At 42.1% G+C, this 16,336-nt stretch overlaps 2 protein-coding genes across 3 annotated transcripts in view; both read right to left on the bottom strand.

The window, feature by feature from the left end:
- polr3e (polymerase (RNA) III (DNA directed) polypeptide E) overlaps positions 1 to 16,336 on the bottom strand; it is a 164,284-nt gene that overhangs the window by 12,268 nt on the left and 135,680 nt on the right. The window lies entirely within an intron of this gene.
- LOC133419062 (NACHT, LRR and PYD domains-containing protein 12-like) lies at positions 1,832 to 11,037 on the bottom strand. 2 transcript variants are annotated; one of them, XM_061708077.1, is made up of 10 exons: positions 10,927 to 11,037; positions 10,673 to 10,794; positions 10,338 to 10,487; positions 9,610 to 9,681; positions 7,730 to 9,515; positions 6,386 to 6,547; positions 3,532 to 3,705; positions 3,264 to 3,431; positions 3,031 to 3,077; positions 1,832 to 2,935 (listed from the first exon to the last, which is right to left on the bottom strand). In XM_061708077.1, exons 2-10 carry the CDS (start codon positions 10,713 to 10,715, stop codon positions 2,415 to 2,417), a joined length of 3,123 nt encoding a protein of 1,040 aa, XP_061564061.1. In that variant the 5' UTR covers positions 10,716 to 10,794; positions 10,927 to 11,037; the 3' UTR covers positions 1,832 to 2,414. The 2 variants fall into 2 exon arrangements, with proteins under 2 accessions (XP_061564061.1, XP_061564062.1); XM_061708078.1 differs by lacking the exon at positions 10,927 to 11,037 and having other exon boundaries at positions 10,673 to 10,896.

Here is a 16,336-nt window from a genome sequence, read left to right as displayed (position 1 = left end):
CAATGAACACCCTCAAATCACAGAGAATGGTTGAAGAGAAATACATTTTTGAAATTCAGGGTTTCAAAATGAAGTCCCAGTAGTGGTCCTAATCTAAACTAAAAGTTATTGTGAGGATGTGTAACAAGCGGTTCTCAGACTTTAATCAGTTTGTGACCACATTGTAATATGTGTATATTCCCTCCTGCCATCAGCTGAACACTGTTTTCTTGGAATATGTCAAAATGTGATCGCTTTAGTTGGTGGGAAAACAGTTTTAAACATTGTGGGAGTTTTTGATTTATTAGCCCCAGGAATATTATGGTGTAGAAATGACTGTTCCTGTAAAAATGATAGTTTCTTTGAAATAGTTTCAACTTAAAACAGGTCAAAAGGTTAATTTGTTGACATATTTTTAAAATGGTGACCTTACATTAGAAGGTTGTATGTTTGAATATTTTTCATCTTTACGGTCAAATGGGTTTGGACGTGGTTTATTTTTCAGTGAAGTGTCCCTACAGACCATGGATGTATTATGCTACAGACCCTCTTTCTGTTTGTAAACAACGGCGTAGACCGTATGCGCGCGCATTTTGGCAAAGGCAGATAAGCAGCTTGTCAAGTCACAATCTTTGGAAAGAAGCTGCGAGGAGAAAGTTATGAGGTTAAGTCCTCCGTGAACCTGAGTCTCGTAGCTGTGTTAAGAAACATGCTCAAACAACGTCATAACACAATCTACGGTCAAAACAGATTAAAAAGTTAAATGTGTATTACCCCTAGTGGTCCGTGGTAATAAAATTGTTGTTTTTTTTTCAAAAGATCCTCTGACTTTTATAGAAATAGATTATCATTTCACTCAAATGTAACCGTGACATATATGAGATATGATATGAGACATCGACCTAAACTACAGAGCGTAACATGGCCGTCTTTTTCTCTTCCACAAGTGTAATTCATTATAATTTAATGAGAAATCTTGCACCCGTTTGCATTGTTGAAGTTATGCATGACACTGTTTATACAAATGTAACACGATCTGCATCCTCTTCAAACTAAGAGCCCCCCTAGCGTTTCAGTGGGCATACGCCATTCAGTCCTCCAAAAAGTGCTTTTATTGTGAAATATTTACAGGAAGTTTTTCGGGGGAAAACTTGTTAACTTGCAAAGGTCAAGTTCGTGCTTGAAATTGCAATAATGTTAGGAAAAAAACAAGATAAGCACTGTTACACCAAGAAGAAGGAGAAGAAACAATATATTTATACAGAAGTTTTCAGATATATGTAACAACATAATATGTTACATACATATTTCTGAATACTGTATAGAGTGTTTTGTAAATATTTTTGAAAGTGAGTATATCTATTTTGTTTCATAATGTTCAGAGGATGCTGCACATAATCCTGTTTAGTTAAATTTTTCTGGAAACTGCCTATATATGCCAAGGAGCTTCTGCTGATTTATTATTTTTTGTTCTGGAAATTACAACTGCAAGCTCATATTTGCCTCTAACAGTAAATAAATGCCACAATATAATTTAAAAGGGAGTATCTGCTGTTTGTGGGGGGTGGGGGTCCTCAGAGTTGATCAAAAATATGCAGAGGGTGACATTTATATCAGGATTATATATATATATATATATATATATATATATATATATATATATATATATATATATATATACACACGCACACAGTGGGTACGGAAAGTATTCAAACCCCTTTAAATTCTCTTTGTTTCATTGCAGCCATTTGCTAAAATCAAAAAAGTTAATTTTATTTCTCATTAATGTCCACTCAATAACTCATCTTGACAGAAGAAAACAGAAATGTAAAACTATTTGCAAATTTATTAAAAAAAAGAAAAACTGAAATATCACATTGTCACAAGTATTCAGACCCTTTTCTCAGTGTTGAGTAGAAGCCCCCTTCTGAGCGAGTACAGCCATGAGTCTTCTTGGGGATCCTCTGCTGTTCTTCCTTGCAGATCTTCTACAGTTCTGTCAGGTTGGATGGTGAATGTTGGTGGACAGAGATTTTCAAATCTCTCCAGAGATGCTCAATTGGGTTTAGGTCAGGGCTCTGGCTGGACCAGTCAAGAATGGTCCCAGAGTTGTTCCCAAGCCACTCCTTTGTTATTTTAACTGTGTGCTTAGGGTCATTGTCTTGTTGGAAGGTGAACCGTCGGCCCAGTCTGCACTCTGGAAGAGGTTTTCTGCCAGGTTATCTCTGTACTTGAGTTTAGTCTGTTATGTCCTAAACACGTTTAAATTAACCGTATTAGAAAAGATTTGTCCACGCTGAGTATAAATGTTAAAAAACATCAATTGTAGTTGAACTGTCTGAGACGTCATATAGATATTGGGATCAAGCATCCACCGGTGGACTCAATTACAAATCTGAGATTTAGAAAAACACATAATAACTTGAATATTTACATCAGCACAAGTACACGGTGGAGTCCACCCAGCCGAGGTGAAACCCCGGGTACAGCGGCTCGGTGAAGGTGGCATGGAAGGTATGAATCAGGGTCAGTGCACCACAAGAGACCTTGTAGAAGGACAGAGTTCCTGCTGGCCAGTCCAAGTACACTCCTACTCTACTGACGCTTGGAGTGGCAGGTACAGGGGTGTTTACGCCCCCGTGCAAGATCCTGAAGCCATCCTTGGTGCAACTCAAGCCCCAGGAGGAGTCATTCCGGCCTAACCAGGAGTCAGAACCCTCCCCCTTCCTGCACATCCGTTTGTAGGCCACTCCTATGCAGACTCTCCCGCTCCAGTCCGTCTCCCAGTAGCAGCGGCCGGTCTGCTCCTGCTCACACAGCACCTGCGTCCGGAAGTCAAACCTCTCAGGGTGATCAGGATACGACTGCTTGGTCCATCGCAGTGCTTTCCTGTTGCCCTCGGACAGAGTGAGATCTCTGTGTGCCGTGTTTGGGTCCAGAGTCAGTTTGGTCATATCTGATGAATAAGATTCAAGAAAAGAACAACAAAAAAAAGGGAAGAGTGAGAAACAGTTTAGAAAGAAAAAAAATCCAAATATGAAAGTTACTCACATTTGATCGGGCCCGGCTGGATCCAGAACTCACCACAACGGTCCACACTGAAAGAAAGAAAAGGATCCGTTACAAGATTCAGAAGATTCTGTCTTGTTTTTTCAATAAATTATCAATTTTAAAACAAACATTTCAGCTCATCCTCATAACTGCATGTTATGTGATAACCTGCTCATATAACACACTTTCATGAGTGTTTGTGATGATTCGTGTCTGATTGACAGCATCCCTACCTGAGTTTCTCCAGACTACAGCGGGGGTCTTCCAGCAGAGACGTGAGCAGCATCAGCCCCGAGTTTCCCAGGTGGTTGTTGCTCAGGTCCAGCTCTCTCAGGCGGGACGAGTTCAAAGCAGACGCCAGGAAGGTGCAGCCCTCCTCTGTCACCCCGCACTGGGACAATCTTGAAGAAAAACCACGCTAATATATTTCCTCCAGTTGACCTTCACGACATCTGCTGAAATGGATGTGCACATCTGTACTGGAAGTGTCAGAGGACTTACACGAGTTTCTCTAATTTACAGCGAGGACTCCCCAGCGCAGAAGACAAATCTTTGACTCCTTCGTCCCGAAAGTCATTATCAGAGAGGTCCAGGACTTTCAGCTGGCAGACGCGAGAGCTGATGACCGACGCCAGGCAACCAGAGCTGCTCTTTGTGAGGCTGCAGGTCTTCAGACTAAGATAACAAAGATCAGGACTGTTTACTGGCCATGACGATAACATCTTCAATCACCCCTGGAGAGAGACTTTAACACTCTTCTCTCTGATGGCAAGATGCATTATCATTATGAAAAAAGGCCTCTTCCACATCAAACCTAATGTAATGAGAAAATCATCCAAAATGTACAGACTTAATGACTATCATTTCACCTGAGATTCACACCCATCATATCAGTAAGTGTGTTTGTTTGTTCGTTAGTCATCTCATCAATCATCTCATATTTGTATTTCACTTCCTTTCCAGGTGTTTGTAGTCCAGGATTGCTTCTCTTTAGTAAACTTTAACATAACCCCCCCCCCCAAAAAAAAAAAACTAAATAAACACTGGCTACAGTGTTCTGGAGGGAAATGAAATATTTCCCTCCCAAACGAATACAATGGAGGGGAAGAAACCAAAGAAGAAGTACGACAGTACCCTAGTGTAACACACACACACACACACACACACACACACACACACACACACACACACACACACACACACACACACACACACACACACACACACACACACACACACACACACACACACACACACACACACACACACAGCTTCTGTCTCATAAAGTGGTTTTAATATTAATAATAAGAGCTATTGGTTATTATTAGTATTGAAGAGAACAGCAATCCCACTAACGTCAGCAGTATTCACACAAAATGTATGTTATGTATGTCTTGCTTAAAGCTTAAAGGGGACCTATTATGAAAAACAGGTTTTTTCTTGCTTTAACATATATAAAGTGGTCTCCCCTCAGCCTGCCAACTCAGAGAAGGAGGAAAGCAACCAAATTCTGCAGTGTCTGTACAGCCGCCTGGATGAGCCGTTCAGTCTGATGTGGCTTCAACGAGCCGTTCAGATTCTGTTCCTGTCGTGACGTCACGACAGGAGCGATGCGTGAAACCACGCCCACAACTAACTCCGCCGGCCGGAGCTTCCGCCATTTTTTCGTAGCAGTGTATCGCGTCATCGCGTCATCGCGTCAGGCAGCCAATTAGCACAGTGCCTGCCGTGAGGTTGAAACCAAGAATAGCACAATTTATTAGCCAAAGCTAAACGTGCTAGTCCACAACCGGAACAGGCCAAAAATCCGTCCTTCTTAGACACAGAAACAGGAGATCCGAGCAACCAGGAACCAGCCAAGCGATGAGCAGGCAGAGTAGTCAGAAACAGGCAGGGTCGAAAGCAACAAGACAATCCAGAGAAAACTGCTAGAAGGCTTACAGTTTTTCACAATTGTTTAAACACACTTATTGGAACATCAGACACAATGTTGGTTCAGCCAATGTGTGGCTGAACCAATCCTGCTGAACTCCAAGCACATTTACTGCTCTAGACTCAAATTCCCATTCCATACCACACATTTCTCACAACACTACACACAATTCCCAATATCCTGCACACTCTTCCTGAATTCCCTCTCTTGCTGTTCACACAGAACACACAGTCAATCACATTTCTAAACTCCAAAGGCTGTTGTGAAATATGTAATCAGCAATTTGCCATAAAAGGGTCACAGGTGAGCTCCTGGTTTGTTTGGAGAACAATGGATGGCGACGCCAGGCAACCAGAGCTGCTCTTTGTGAGGCTGCAGGTCTTCAGACTAAGATAACAAAGATCAGGACTGTTTACTGGCCATGACGATAACATCTTCAATCACCCCTGGAGAGAGACTTTAACACTCTTCTCTCTGATGGCAAGATGCATTATCATTATGAAAAAAGGCCTCTTCCACATCAAACCTAATGTAATGAGAAAATCATCCAAAATGTACAGACTTAATGACTATCATTTCACCTGAGATTCACACCCATCATATCAGTAAGTGTGTTTGTTTGTTCGTTAGTCATCTCATCAATCATCTCATATTTGTATTTCACTTCCTTTCCAGGTGTTTGTAGTCCAGGATTGCTTCTCTTTAGTAAACTTTAACATAACCCCCCCCCCAAAAAAAAAAAAACTAAATAAACACTGGCTACAGTGTTCTGGAGGGAAATGAAATATTTCCCTCCCAAACGAATACAATGGAGGGGAAGAAACCAAAGAAGAAGTACGACAGTACCCTAGTGTAACACACACACACACACACACACACACACACACACACACACACACACACACACACACACACACACACACACACACACACACACACACACACACACACACACACACACACACACACACACACACACAACACACATTAACATACTACATTAACATACATGGAGCCTCAGCTCTCTCTCAGCCTGGCCCTTCCTGAACAAAATATACAATACAAACATTTAGAGCTGCATTTTGGTAAAGATTCCTCAGGTGCATGAAAACAAAGTTCACACTTTATGTATATATATTAAATATAGTAACAATGCACATATATATGCCTTAGGTTTTTACCAGCATGGTATCAACCATTAATATGTGTGCAGACAAGGTAAAAAAAAACAAAACATTATTTACAACTATTTCATTTACTTTTTTTGACACATTTCTTACCAAACTAGAGCATCCAGCGGCTATGCGTCATAACAGCGATGTCTCTTTTTCTTTTCTTTTCTTACAGAAATTGCTGTGATTCAATGTTTCTCTCCAGTAGCCAGCTAACAGCTTGACTCTGGGTGTACAGACATGTTTTCACCTGAGCTTCTCCATTTTGCTGTTGATCAGTCCACCAGAAAGCTGCATCAGCCCTGCATCTGTCAGTTTGTTGTTGCTCAGGTCCAGCTCTCTCAGCTGCGATGAGAGGATGCCTTTGGCCAGGTTTTCACAGCAGGTCACGGTGAGGTTACATGCAGCTAGTCTGCAACAGAAATGGTTTGATGAGGTTAATAATGTTGGAAGAAAAATCCCCTCTTGTTGTACCAACGCCATCCTCACCCAACAGAGCTCATGATATGCAAAGTCTATAATTTAGCTGACACCCGGACGGATGTGAAGATGCTCAATACTCATTTTGCTCATTTGCCACATAAAAGCTGCTGCTTTGAAAAAAAACCCACTTCTGCCTCCCCACATCAGAACCTTGTCCTATGTTTGGCACGGTGGAGTGAGTATCATGGTGTTGACCTGCTCAGCTGCATCTGGCCCATGAGGGCTTGCTATCATTGGTGGAACAACAGCATTTCTATTTTATACCAGTGAATTCTTAATTAAAACATTGACAAAAGCTGTCCGTTCACACCAACGTCAACACCTCTGCCTGGCTACAGGATGCTAACCAGCTCACTGTTTGGTACTCTCGTCTTGGCAGAGGTGCTAAAAAAAGCAAAGAGGACCAGGTTGGAGGAAGTGAGGAAGAGAAAATGAGAGTGACGAAGCAAGGAGTGGACCAGCTGGGGTATATTCTTTGACCTGGCTAGTAAGATGTTATTGTGGATGATGGGCTAGCTGGGATCGTGTTGTTGTGACAACAAGGTTGTCCACTTTTATCATGTCTTTTTCCTCTTGATGGATCATTAGCAAACATGCTAACGATGACTTGGACCAATACGGACCAATTTCCAGACTGACGTCTGCGTGTGGTATGTGGGCTGATTTCGGTTACTGCCTTGGTTTTGGCCGGCGACAACCTATCTTTCGTCCACCGAACGGGTGTTTGTTTGTTGTTTGATTGTTTTTTCGCAGTTGCTTTCGTCATGGGCAGTGACATTTTTCTATCCTTTTTCTGGCCATTTTTCTGTCCTTATCGTGTGACGCCAGTAGCTCCGCCCTAACCGTACCATTTTCCTATGGACCTATCAATTCTTCTGCAATGTGAGGAAAGTCCCCAACATTGCAGGGTTGGAGTTGTCCTAGCTGGTGTGCAGGACCAACGGAGGGACCTCAGTAATCAAATGACCGTTTATTTTGATTGTTGGACAACTTTCAGAATATCTTTAGGCAAAATTGTGGAAAAGATATAGAGGTTAACGTTATTATGCTTTCTTCAGTGCCATTGTCCTCATGTTTCCTCAAACCAAAAATAACTCCCGCTAGGACTTACTTTGCCACTCGAGCTGTTTTCACGACAGGCAGCAGCCTCAGAAGACCCTCCTCCGACCTGGTGTAGGTGCTCAGGTCAAACACATTCAGCTCCTCCTCTGACGTCAGCAACACAAAGACCAGGGTGGCCCACTGGGCGGGTGAAAGGTTGGCTTTGTGGAGACTACCGGAGTTTAAGAAGGTCTTGATCTCCTCCACAAGAGAGTGGTCATTCAGCTCATTCAGACAGTGGAAGAGATTGAGGCACCTGTCTGGAGACGAGTTAGCCCTGATCCTCTCCCTTATGTGTTTAATGGTCTCACTTCTTGTCTTTTGGTGTGTTCTGTTGTTGGTCATTAGGTTTTTCAGCAGAGTTTGGTTGGACTCCAATGACAGGCCCAACAGGAAGCGCAGGAAGATGTCAAAACAGCCATTCTCACACTGCAAAGCCTTCTCTATCGCTGCTTTGTAGAGGATGAGCTCTGACGATTCTCTGGATAGAAACCTTCGCGATGAGGACGACTTCTTGACCAGGACGTTACGGTTTTCATTGTGGAACGTGAGGAAAACATACAACGCAGCGAAGAACTCTTGCAGGCTCAGATGCAGGAAACAGAACATCTTCTCTTGACAGAGTGCAATCTCTTCGTTGAAGATCTCCGTGTAGACCCCAGAGAACATGGATGCCTGGGTAATGTCAATGCCGTTTAACTTGAGGTCACTCTCATAAAAGATCAGGTGACCTTTCTCAAGCTCTTTGAAAGCCAATTGACCCAGTGCGAGGAGGTTCGTTCTCACACAGTTGGCATCAGACTCTCGTCTTCCTGGCTTTTTCTGGCTCTTTTTCACGTATAAGGACAAGAAGTTGATGTACATTTGTGTGAGAGTCTTTGGGGTGTCTTTACTATCTTCTGTTGTCAACATTTTTCCAAGAACACTCGCTGCCATCCAACAGAAGACTGGTATGTGGCACATGATGTGGAGGCTCCTGCACGACTTCACATGGGAGATTATCCGGCTTGATAAGCTCTTGTCAACAACTTTCCTCCTGAAGTATTCCTCTTTTTGCTGGTTGTTGAACCCTCGCACCTCTGTCACCAGATCGATGTACTCTACCGGTATCTGACTGGAGGCTACTGGGCGAGACGTGATCCAGACGAGAGCCGAGGGAACCAGCCTTCTCCTGATGAGGTTGGTCAGAATCACAGCGATGGTGGTTGGGTGCGTCACGTCTGACATTATCTCGATTTTGTCGAAGTTCAAACCGAGGCGACTCTCATCCAGGCCATCCAGGATGAAAAGCATTTTGTTGCTTGAATCAGCAAAGATTTCTGCATCTCTTATTTCAGGGAAAAAGTCAGAGAGAAGCTGCACAAGACTTAGGGATTTCTTTCTCATTAGATTCAGCTCTCTGAAAGAGAGAGGAAACACGAACCGCAGGTCTGTATTTGCTCTCTCGTCTGCCCAGTCCAGAGTGAATTTATTGGCTGACACAGTTTTTCCGATACCAGCGACTCCCCTTGTTATCACAGTTCTTACACGGCTTTCTTGTCCAGGTGGAGAAGCAAACAGGTGATTGCAGTGGATTGATTTCTCCTCTGTCACACGCGTTCTGGATGTCACCTCAATCTGTCTCACCTCGTGCTCTTTATTAACCTCACCACTTCCGCCCTCGGTGATGTAAAGCTCTGTGTAGATTTCATTGAGAGGTATTTTTTTCCCGTCCGCTGCCATCCCTTCGTGCAAGTGACTGAACTTCCTTCTTAGAGTCGTTTTCAGTTTCTCGTAACTTTCTGCAACTTTATCACCTGGGGGGCAGGAAATGCATTAAAAGGTCATTAGCTAGATTTTTTCTTATTTCGAGCAATCACTTTCTTTTTCTTGCGGATACAAAATACTCACTGTGGAGTTGCGGTGCTTTACAGCCGCATGTATTTTCTTGGGCCAGGGCATCTTTTGATTGATCGTAACACCCTGCAAAAATAAGTTTGATCAGATGACCCAAAGCATCATTTGATTTTACATTTCTCCCAGATTTATGCATTTTAACAGATTAAAACAAAAGAAAGTACACCCCCATGCAATATCACTCCTAAATACCGATTGCACGCTCTTATAAACGATCAAAGATCCATTCTTGTGAAGAGTATCAGTCCCAAAGGGTGTTTATTTGTGCCAGATGGCACCATGACTGCTTTGTGAATTTACTATCAAACCACAGACTAACGATCTCTCACAGCTTGGAAGAAAAAGAAGAATGATCAAAGGATGATCCAAACGAGGAAGAACGGTGGAAACTCTGGCCTGACTTGAATCCACTAGACCCCCTTTCCTCCATGACGAGTAGAAACAGCAATGCCATCAAAATACAGATGGACATAAAACTATGATAGTACCACATTTGTTTATTTACTGCCTAAAGAGCGAAATAACCGGAGTCAAATTCCTTGTTGGACAATGTTCGAACCTGGCCAATAAAGATGATTCTAATTCTGATTCTGATTCTAAAAGGTTCAAATTTGAGGAATGAAAATGCAGTTTTCGCGCACTCTGAACCTAACATGTAGCCTTTTGCCAACACAGTGAATCTTGACTGTGATTGTTTGATAAATGCACAGGGGTGTCCTCACCTCTGTTGCATTGTGCACATTGGTTGATGCTGATGTGGATGTTGCCGACGGTAGAGCCAATGAGGGTAGAAGCAACCAAGCTGCTGCCTTCCTGAGCAGTGAAGTTTGGGCTGAAGTGATGAACGACAGCCTGAGCTGAGGAAACGGGCCCTGAGAGAAACCACAAAACCCAACCTCAGCAGTTTGTTACAAAAGCGGATGTGAGACAGTGTGACAGCGAAGCAGCTTTCAGTCGATTCTTATGTCAACAATATTAGAGCTGAAGTCTTTCTTTTTTTCCTGCTGCAGTTATGAGTCCAATTGTTTGCACCTCATACGATGAAAGTCACCCTCACCTTGAGACACCCCAGCTTCTTCATCAGCAATCTTCTGCTCCATTTTCCCCGCGACCTTTTCATCCCCCTCAGATAAGATTCGTCATCTGATACGCTTCATTGCTGGGCTTCACCAGCAATACCTGCGGACATTCAGGAGGACAGCCAATCAAACTGCATAAAAGTACAAACGGCACTTGTTCAAATACAGGAGTGCTTAAACAGCGAGATCTACTGCATCAAGAAAAGACAGCGAGGATGCCGATAATGCTTACCTGCTTCTGCAGCTCTGATTGCCATTTGATTCACATGCCGTCTGGCTTTGCCCCCTTTCTGAGCGACAGCACAGAAAACAGGAAACTGCTCTTTTTTGCTGCTTCTTTTTTCATTTGCATCTGCTGCCTTTGCTCAATAAACCGCAGCAGTTTCATTTACTGACAAATGAACTACGGTCTAGTCAAGGCAGCTGTGACTTGTTTTAACTTAATGTCTGAAATAAAACACAAAAATTATTATGTGAAATGTTCATTATACCGGTATATTGAAATCAAATCACGACCAATATTGTATCAAACAATAAATACATATTTTTTTCTCATCATTATGAATAAATTGAGTTCATGTATTTTTAATTTTTTTTAAACTTTTTTTGTTAATACTTTGGTTTGTATGAAAGGTTTTTTCCCCTTCTTGATTATTGGGGTGGTGCAAAGGTTTGAGAAATTCATGTATCAAAAATGACACACGGCATCAGAGGGTGAGAGGAGCTGGTTCAGTGATTAGTTGGAACAACTGCTGGACAGGATTTTTGCTTCATGGCACCTGGATTATGCTCCTCTGGTGACCTCCCCGTGCTGGAGAGCGAGGGCATGCACCTGAAAAGATAAGAGGTATTTACTTTGGCAGCGTACTACCTATTTATACCATTTATATATACTATGATACTATTTATATTATTTGTATACTCTATTTATATATATATTATCACACATTTGTTCTTATTGTTACATTTTATTTTACAAATTAATGTATTTTAAAGCTTTAGCCAAATACAGAACTGACACTATTCTCCATATATGAAATGACTCCGAGACCGAGAGAGTAATTTTTAAGATAAGATAAGATATCCTTTATTTTCTCCATCAGTGGGGAAACTTATTTTGTTGTCAGCAGTACACTTAGCACACACATGTAGGGGAGGGGTAAAAAGACTGAAAAAGTCAGAAATAAAAAATATATAAAAAATACAAAAAGATATGTATAAAATATGTATAAACACAGGATATGAACAGTATATACAGTTAAGAAACAGTGCAGAAAAGCAGGTGGAGTGTTGTGAGGTAGACTGGCAGATTGACAGATATTGCACATCTTATATTATTGCACATGTTGTATTATTGTACAGTCTGATGGCAGCGGGGAGGAAGGACCTGCGATGCCTCTCAGTGGTGCATCGTGGGTGACGAAGCCAGTCACTGATGGGGCTCTCCAGGGCTCTGACAGTCTCATGAAGGGGGTGGGAGACATTGTCCATGATGGAGGACAGCTTAGCCACCATCCTCCTCTCCTCCACTCCCCCACCACCTCCACCCAGGTGGCCCAGGATACGTTGTTTTTTGATGTAGCTAATCTCTGTTAACTTGTCTAAAAATAATATAAAAAGTACTTCTACATGTTCTGCAGGCTCATACTACATAGGTTAACAAAAAAATACACTCTGTTACCTACTGTTAGTTTGCAGAGAAGACGATTTTCTGGGTCAAAATCGACAGGTCAAAAATCCCCCATGTGCATAGCCACCTGTTCACTCCTGCTTTGGTTTGACTATAGTCAATATTTGTTCACTAGGTGTGTCTATGCAGAGGTCAGAAGGGGCACTCTGGGTTTTTGAGGGGGGTTTTTTTGTTTATTTTGAGGTATCAGCAAAAAATGGTAGTCAAATTTGACCCTGTGGGTTCTTCAGTGTTAAAATACACTCCAATGACTTGGAAATCCTTTTGAACTCGCTCATCTTCCAGATAACTCACCCCCGGGGTGAGCAACCATATTCTCCAGCAGGTCAAAGTTGTTTTGCCAGTTCTAGTGAAGCAGGCAGTCGTGCAGCGCTGCAGCTGGGCTGTTTGAACACATGGTGGGAGCAGAGACGTAGTTTTCAAAGCTCCTTCAGAACACGATTCAACCCAATCGTTTCAGTTCGGTGATGACATATGTCGTCTCAGCCGACTCTACACGAATGACATCATGACGCTACAGTGCTCTGGAGGGAAATGAAATATTTCCCTCCCAAACGAATACAATGGAGGGGAAGAAACCAAAGCAGAAGTACGACAGTACCCTAGTGTAACACACACACAGACACACACACATTAACATAGATGCAGCCCCTCAGCTCTCTGTCAGCCTGGCCCTTCCTGAACAAAATATACAATACAAACATTTAGAGCTGCATTTTGGTAAAGATTCCTCAGGTGCATGAAAACAAAGTTCACACTTTATGACGGCAAAGACGACTGTGTACGTTCAGACTGGAGCAGCAACCGTGTCTGCAGGGACACGGGTCAGCAGAACCCCACCTGCAGCAAATGCGTCATCAAGACGTCGTTCGAGCAAGCGTGATAACTGCGGCACTAACTGGATCTTGGTGTGAAGAGAAAAAAGAGGCTGGGAAAAGTTTTCCAAAATAAGCAATTATAGAAAAGTCCAGCGTCCAAAGATTAGCAGTAGTAGTTAATCAAAACCTGTCGTACAAGCTTGTGAAAACTGAGCAAGCAATGTTTTGTACATAATTATTCATTCAAAAATGGATGATAGAATTAGTTGGTAAACTGAACCTATGTTTTAATAAGTATTATTACTGTGGTTTAAGCGTGGGACTATAGTTGATTGAATTAAAGATGCTCTGGTCTCTGAGAGCATGAAGTTAAAGATAAAGCACTTGTTTCATCACATCTGCCAGCTTAAATTAGTTAGACTAAAAATTAACTCACAACCATTGTTAGGAAAGAAAAGGCAATTAAAATGTAAAAAATGTGTAAGTGCTTTCTTTGCCTTCCCTTTTTTTTAATGTTTACAACAATCACAAACCATGAGCTCCATTGAACAGCTGCCTGCAACTCCAAACCTTGAAGTAACCGATTTCCAAAGAGCAAATATAACAACAAAATGCTAACAAAACTGTGTTCAGAGTGTTTGTTCAGTCGAAAGCAAAAACACTGCATTTTTCTCAAGGTTTATACAACTTGCTGAGCTGTAAGTGAAATATCTCTGACACGATTTGGTCAAAATACCAAAGAGATACAGTAAAACAGCCCCCGTCCCCACCGCGCCTCTACAGCCCGGTTTATGGCAGCTAACTTCTTTTTTTCAGTAACTGAATTTCAACTGATTCTTTCTTGGAGTGTGTCTTTCTAAAAACTGGTGTCACAGCTTATAAATGCACTGCAGGGCCATATCTATTGCAGATAAACAACCATACATGTTCACACTCTCCAAGGGGCATTTTATGATCACCGAATATTATATTTGCTCGGGGGTCATGTTCTGTATCTCTGGAGAGCACTTTGGGACAATTTATATTGTAACAGACGCTATATGAATAAAACAGAAATGAAGTTGAGACAATAAGTTAGAAGTGCGGGGAAGAACAGCCGTTCGGGTGTGGTTGGATTTGTCAGGCTTTGATCTTGAGCTGCAGCAAGTGCTATGGAGGAGTTTTTGCTGGTAAAGGAAGAATGATGGAGAATAAAAGGTTATGGAATAGCAGCAAAGCCTGGAAGCGTAACACCACATGCACAAGGAAGCTGAAAGGAGATACAGTAGCCTCTACAAGTGGATGTTGATCCTGAACACAACTGACAATGGTTTGCCGTTCACACAGTCCTCCAGCCAACCATCACTGGTTGTTTTTTGCATGCACATCAAAAGAACATTGTGCACGAGACAGCTCATGACGCCTTTTCACAACCTATTTATGCAAAGGCTATACATTTTTCCCACACTGCTAAATTTCCCACTTTATCTGGAAAAAAATTACATTTTTTTAGGTGTGTGAGATGACTCTGATACCCGAGTTCCTTCACGTCGTTTTGGCTGCCTCGGTCTGAACATATATCTTATAATGAGCTGTCCACGTTTGACAGGTACTGATTTGTCCAAGTGGAAATATCCAGCCTCCTTTTCTTTATCTCCACCACGATTTCCACCCACAACTTCTAATCACGCTGCATTCGCTGCACCCTGGAAATGGGAGCTCTTTTGCCTCCCCCTCTCCCTTTTTTTATTTCATACTCAGCCTGCTGGCGGCTATGAACAGGCCTATAAAAACAAGGCTGAGAGGAAAACTGTACCATTGTGATCAAGCAGTGTTGGAATAAAATCTTAGGTTTTTTTCCCCTTAACGTCCTGTTCTCTCGCAGACACACGCTGGCTTGGTGTTAAGTACTGCTGGCTCACACTTAGCTTGACTCCTGATGGTCTGGTGACCTGTCCAGGGTTGGCCATGCTGGGATACGTATACCCAGTACTCGAGTTGTAAAAAAAAATCAGGGGGGATGGTGGATTTTATCATATGGTGACAGATAATTTGTGCTGAATACAAATAATATAATATATTACAAATTCACTGACCAAAACACCTGCAGAAATACTGCAGGAATGACATAGCAGGAGTTAAATGCAGCCTTCTGTAAGTTTTAAATATCCACTGGGCTTACATCAAATACATCAAAACACAACAATAAAAAACAGTTTTCTGAACTTATCAATATGACTCTGTCCTTCACAGGATAAGTAAAATGGTTCACTGCAAAAACTCAAAATCTTAACAAGAATATTTGTCTTATTTCTAGTTAAAATGTCCCATTTTAGTAAAAAAAATCTCATTACACTTAAAACAAGACTCATCACTGGAAAAAACAACAATTTTCACCTGTTTCAAGTAGATTTTCACTTAAAATAAGTCGAAAAATCTGCCAGTGGAACAAGATTTTTTTGCTTGTAATGAGAAGATAAATCTTGTCTCACTGGCAGATTTTTCTACTTATTTCAAGTGAAAATTTACTTGAAACAGGTGAAAATTGTCAAATAAGATATTTTTCTGGTGATGACTCTAAATGTTGAAATAGCAGTAAAACCACATTCATTGATGAAATGACATAAGGGATGGAAAGGGGGGATGGCAATTTTACAGGGGGGGTGATTTTGACCGTTTTTATTTCAGGAGGGATGCCATCCCCCCTCATCCCCCCTCATCCCCCCTCAATTCGAGTACTGCGTATACCATCAGACCCGCTTGATCGTAAACACCATGAAACTGGTATAGAAGGTGCGTGGATGGATGTTCTGTTACTATAATAATTACCAGTAGCTAGCATTGTGCGTCCTCAGGTGGATGCCCGTGTGAGTCATAGCTGGATCCGTGAGGGAAACTCTAAAAACGGGCAACACAAAAGAAACCCAAAGAAAAAATGTGAGTGGGGAAGCAGAGGAGCATCCCACGCACCCGCTGCAATCCAGCATCAAACACACATAGGCGGTTTATACTGGGCCAATGGGAGATGTGTGGAAAATCTCATGTAGGAGCCATTTTCTCTTATTTGCTGCCTACATGAGCCCCACAAACAAATGCTGGCTGGACATGAATTCAGAATCGCATTTAAAAAAGTCCCTGACGATTACGTGAGGCTG

Source organism: Cololabis saira, chromosome 19, assembly GCF_033807715.1.
Source record: "Cololabis saira isolate AMF1-May2022 chromosome 19, fColSai1.1, whole genome shotgun sequence".
Classification (NCBI taxonomy): Eukaryota; Metazoa; Chordata; class Actinopteri; order Beloniformes; family Belonidae; genus Cololabis; species Cololabis saira.
This window is presented reverse-complemented; position numbering and strand designations above follow the sequence as displayed.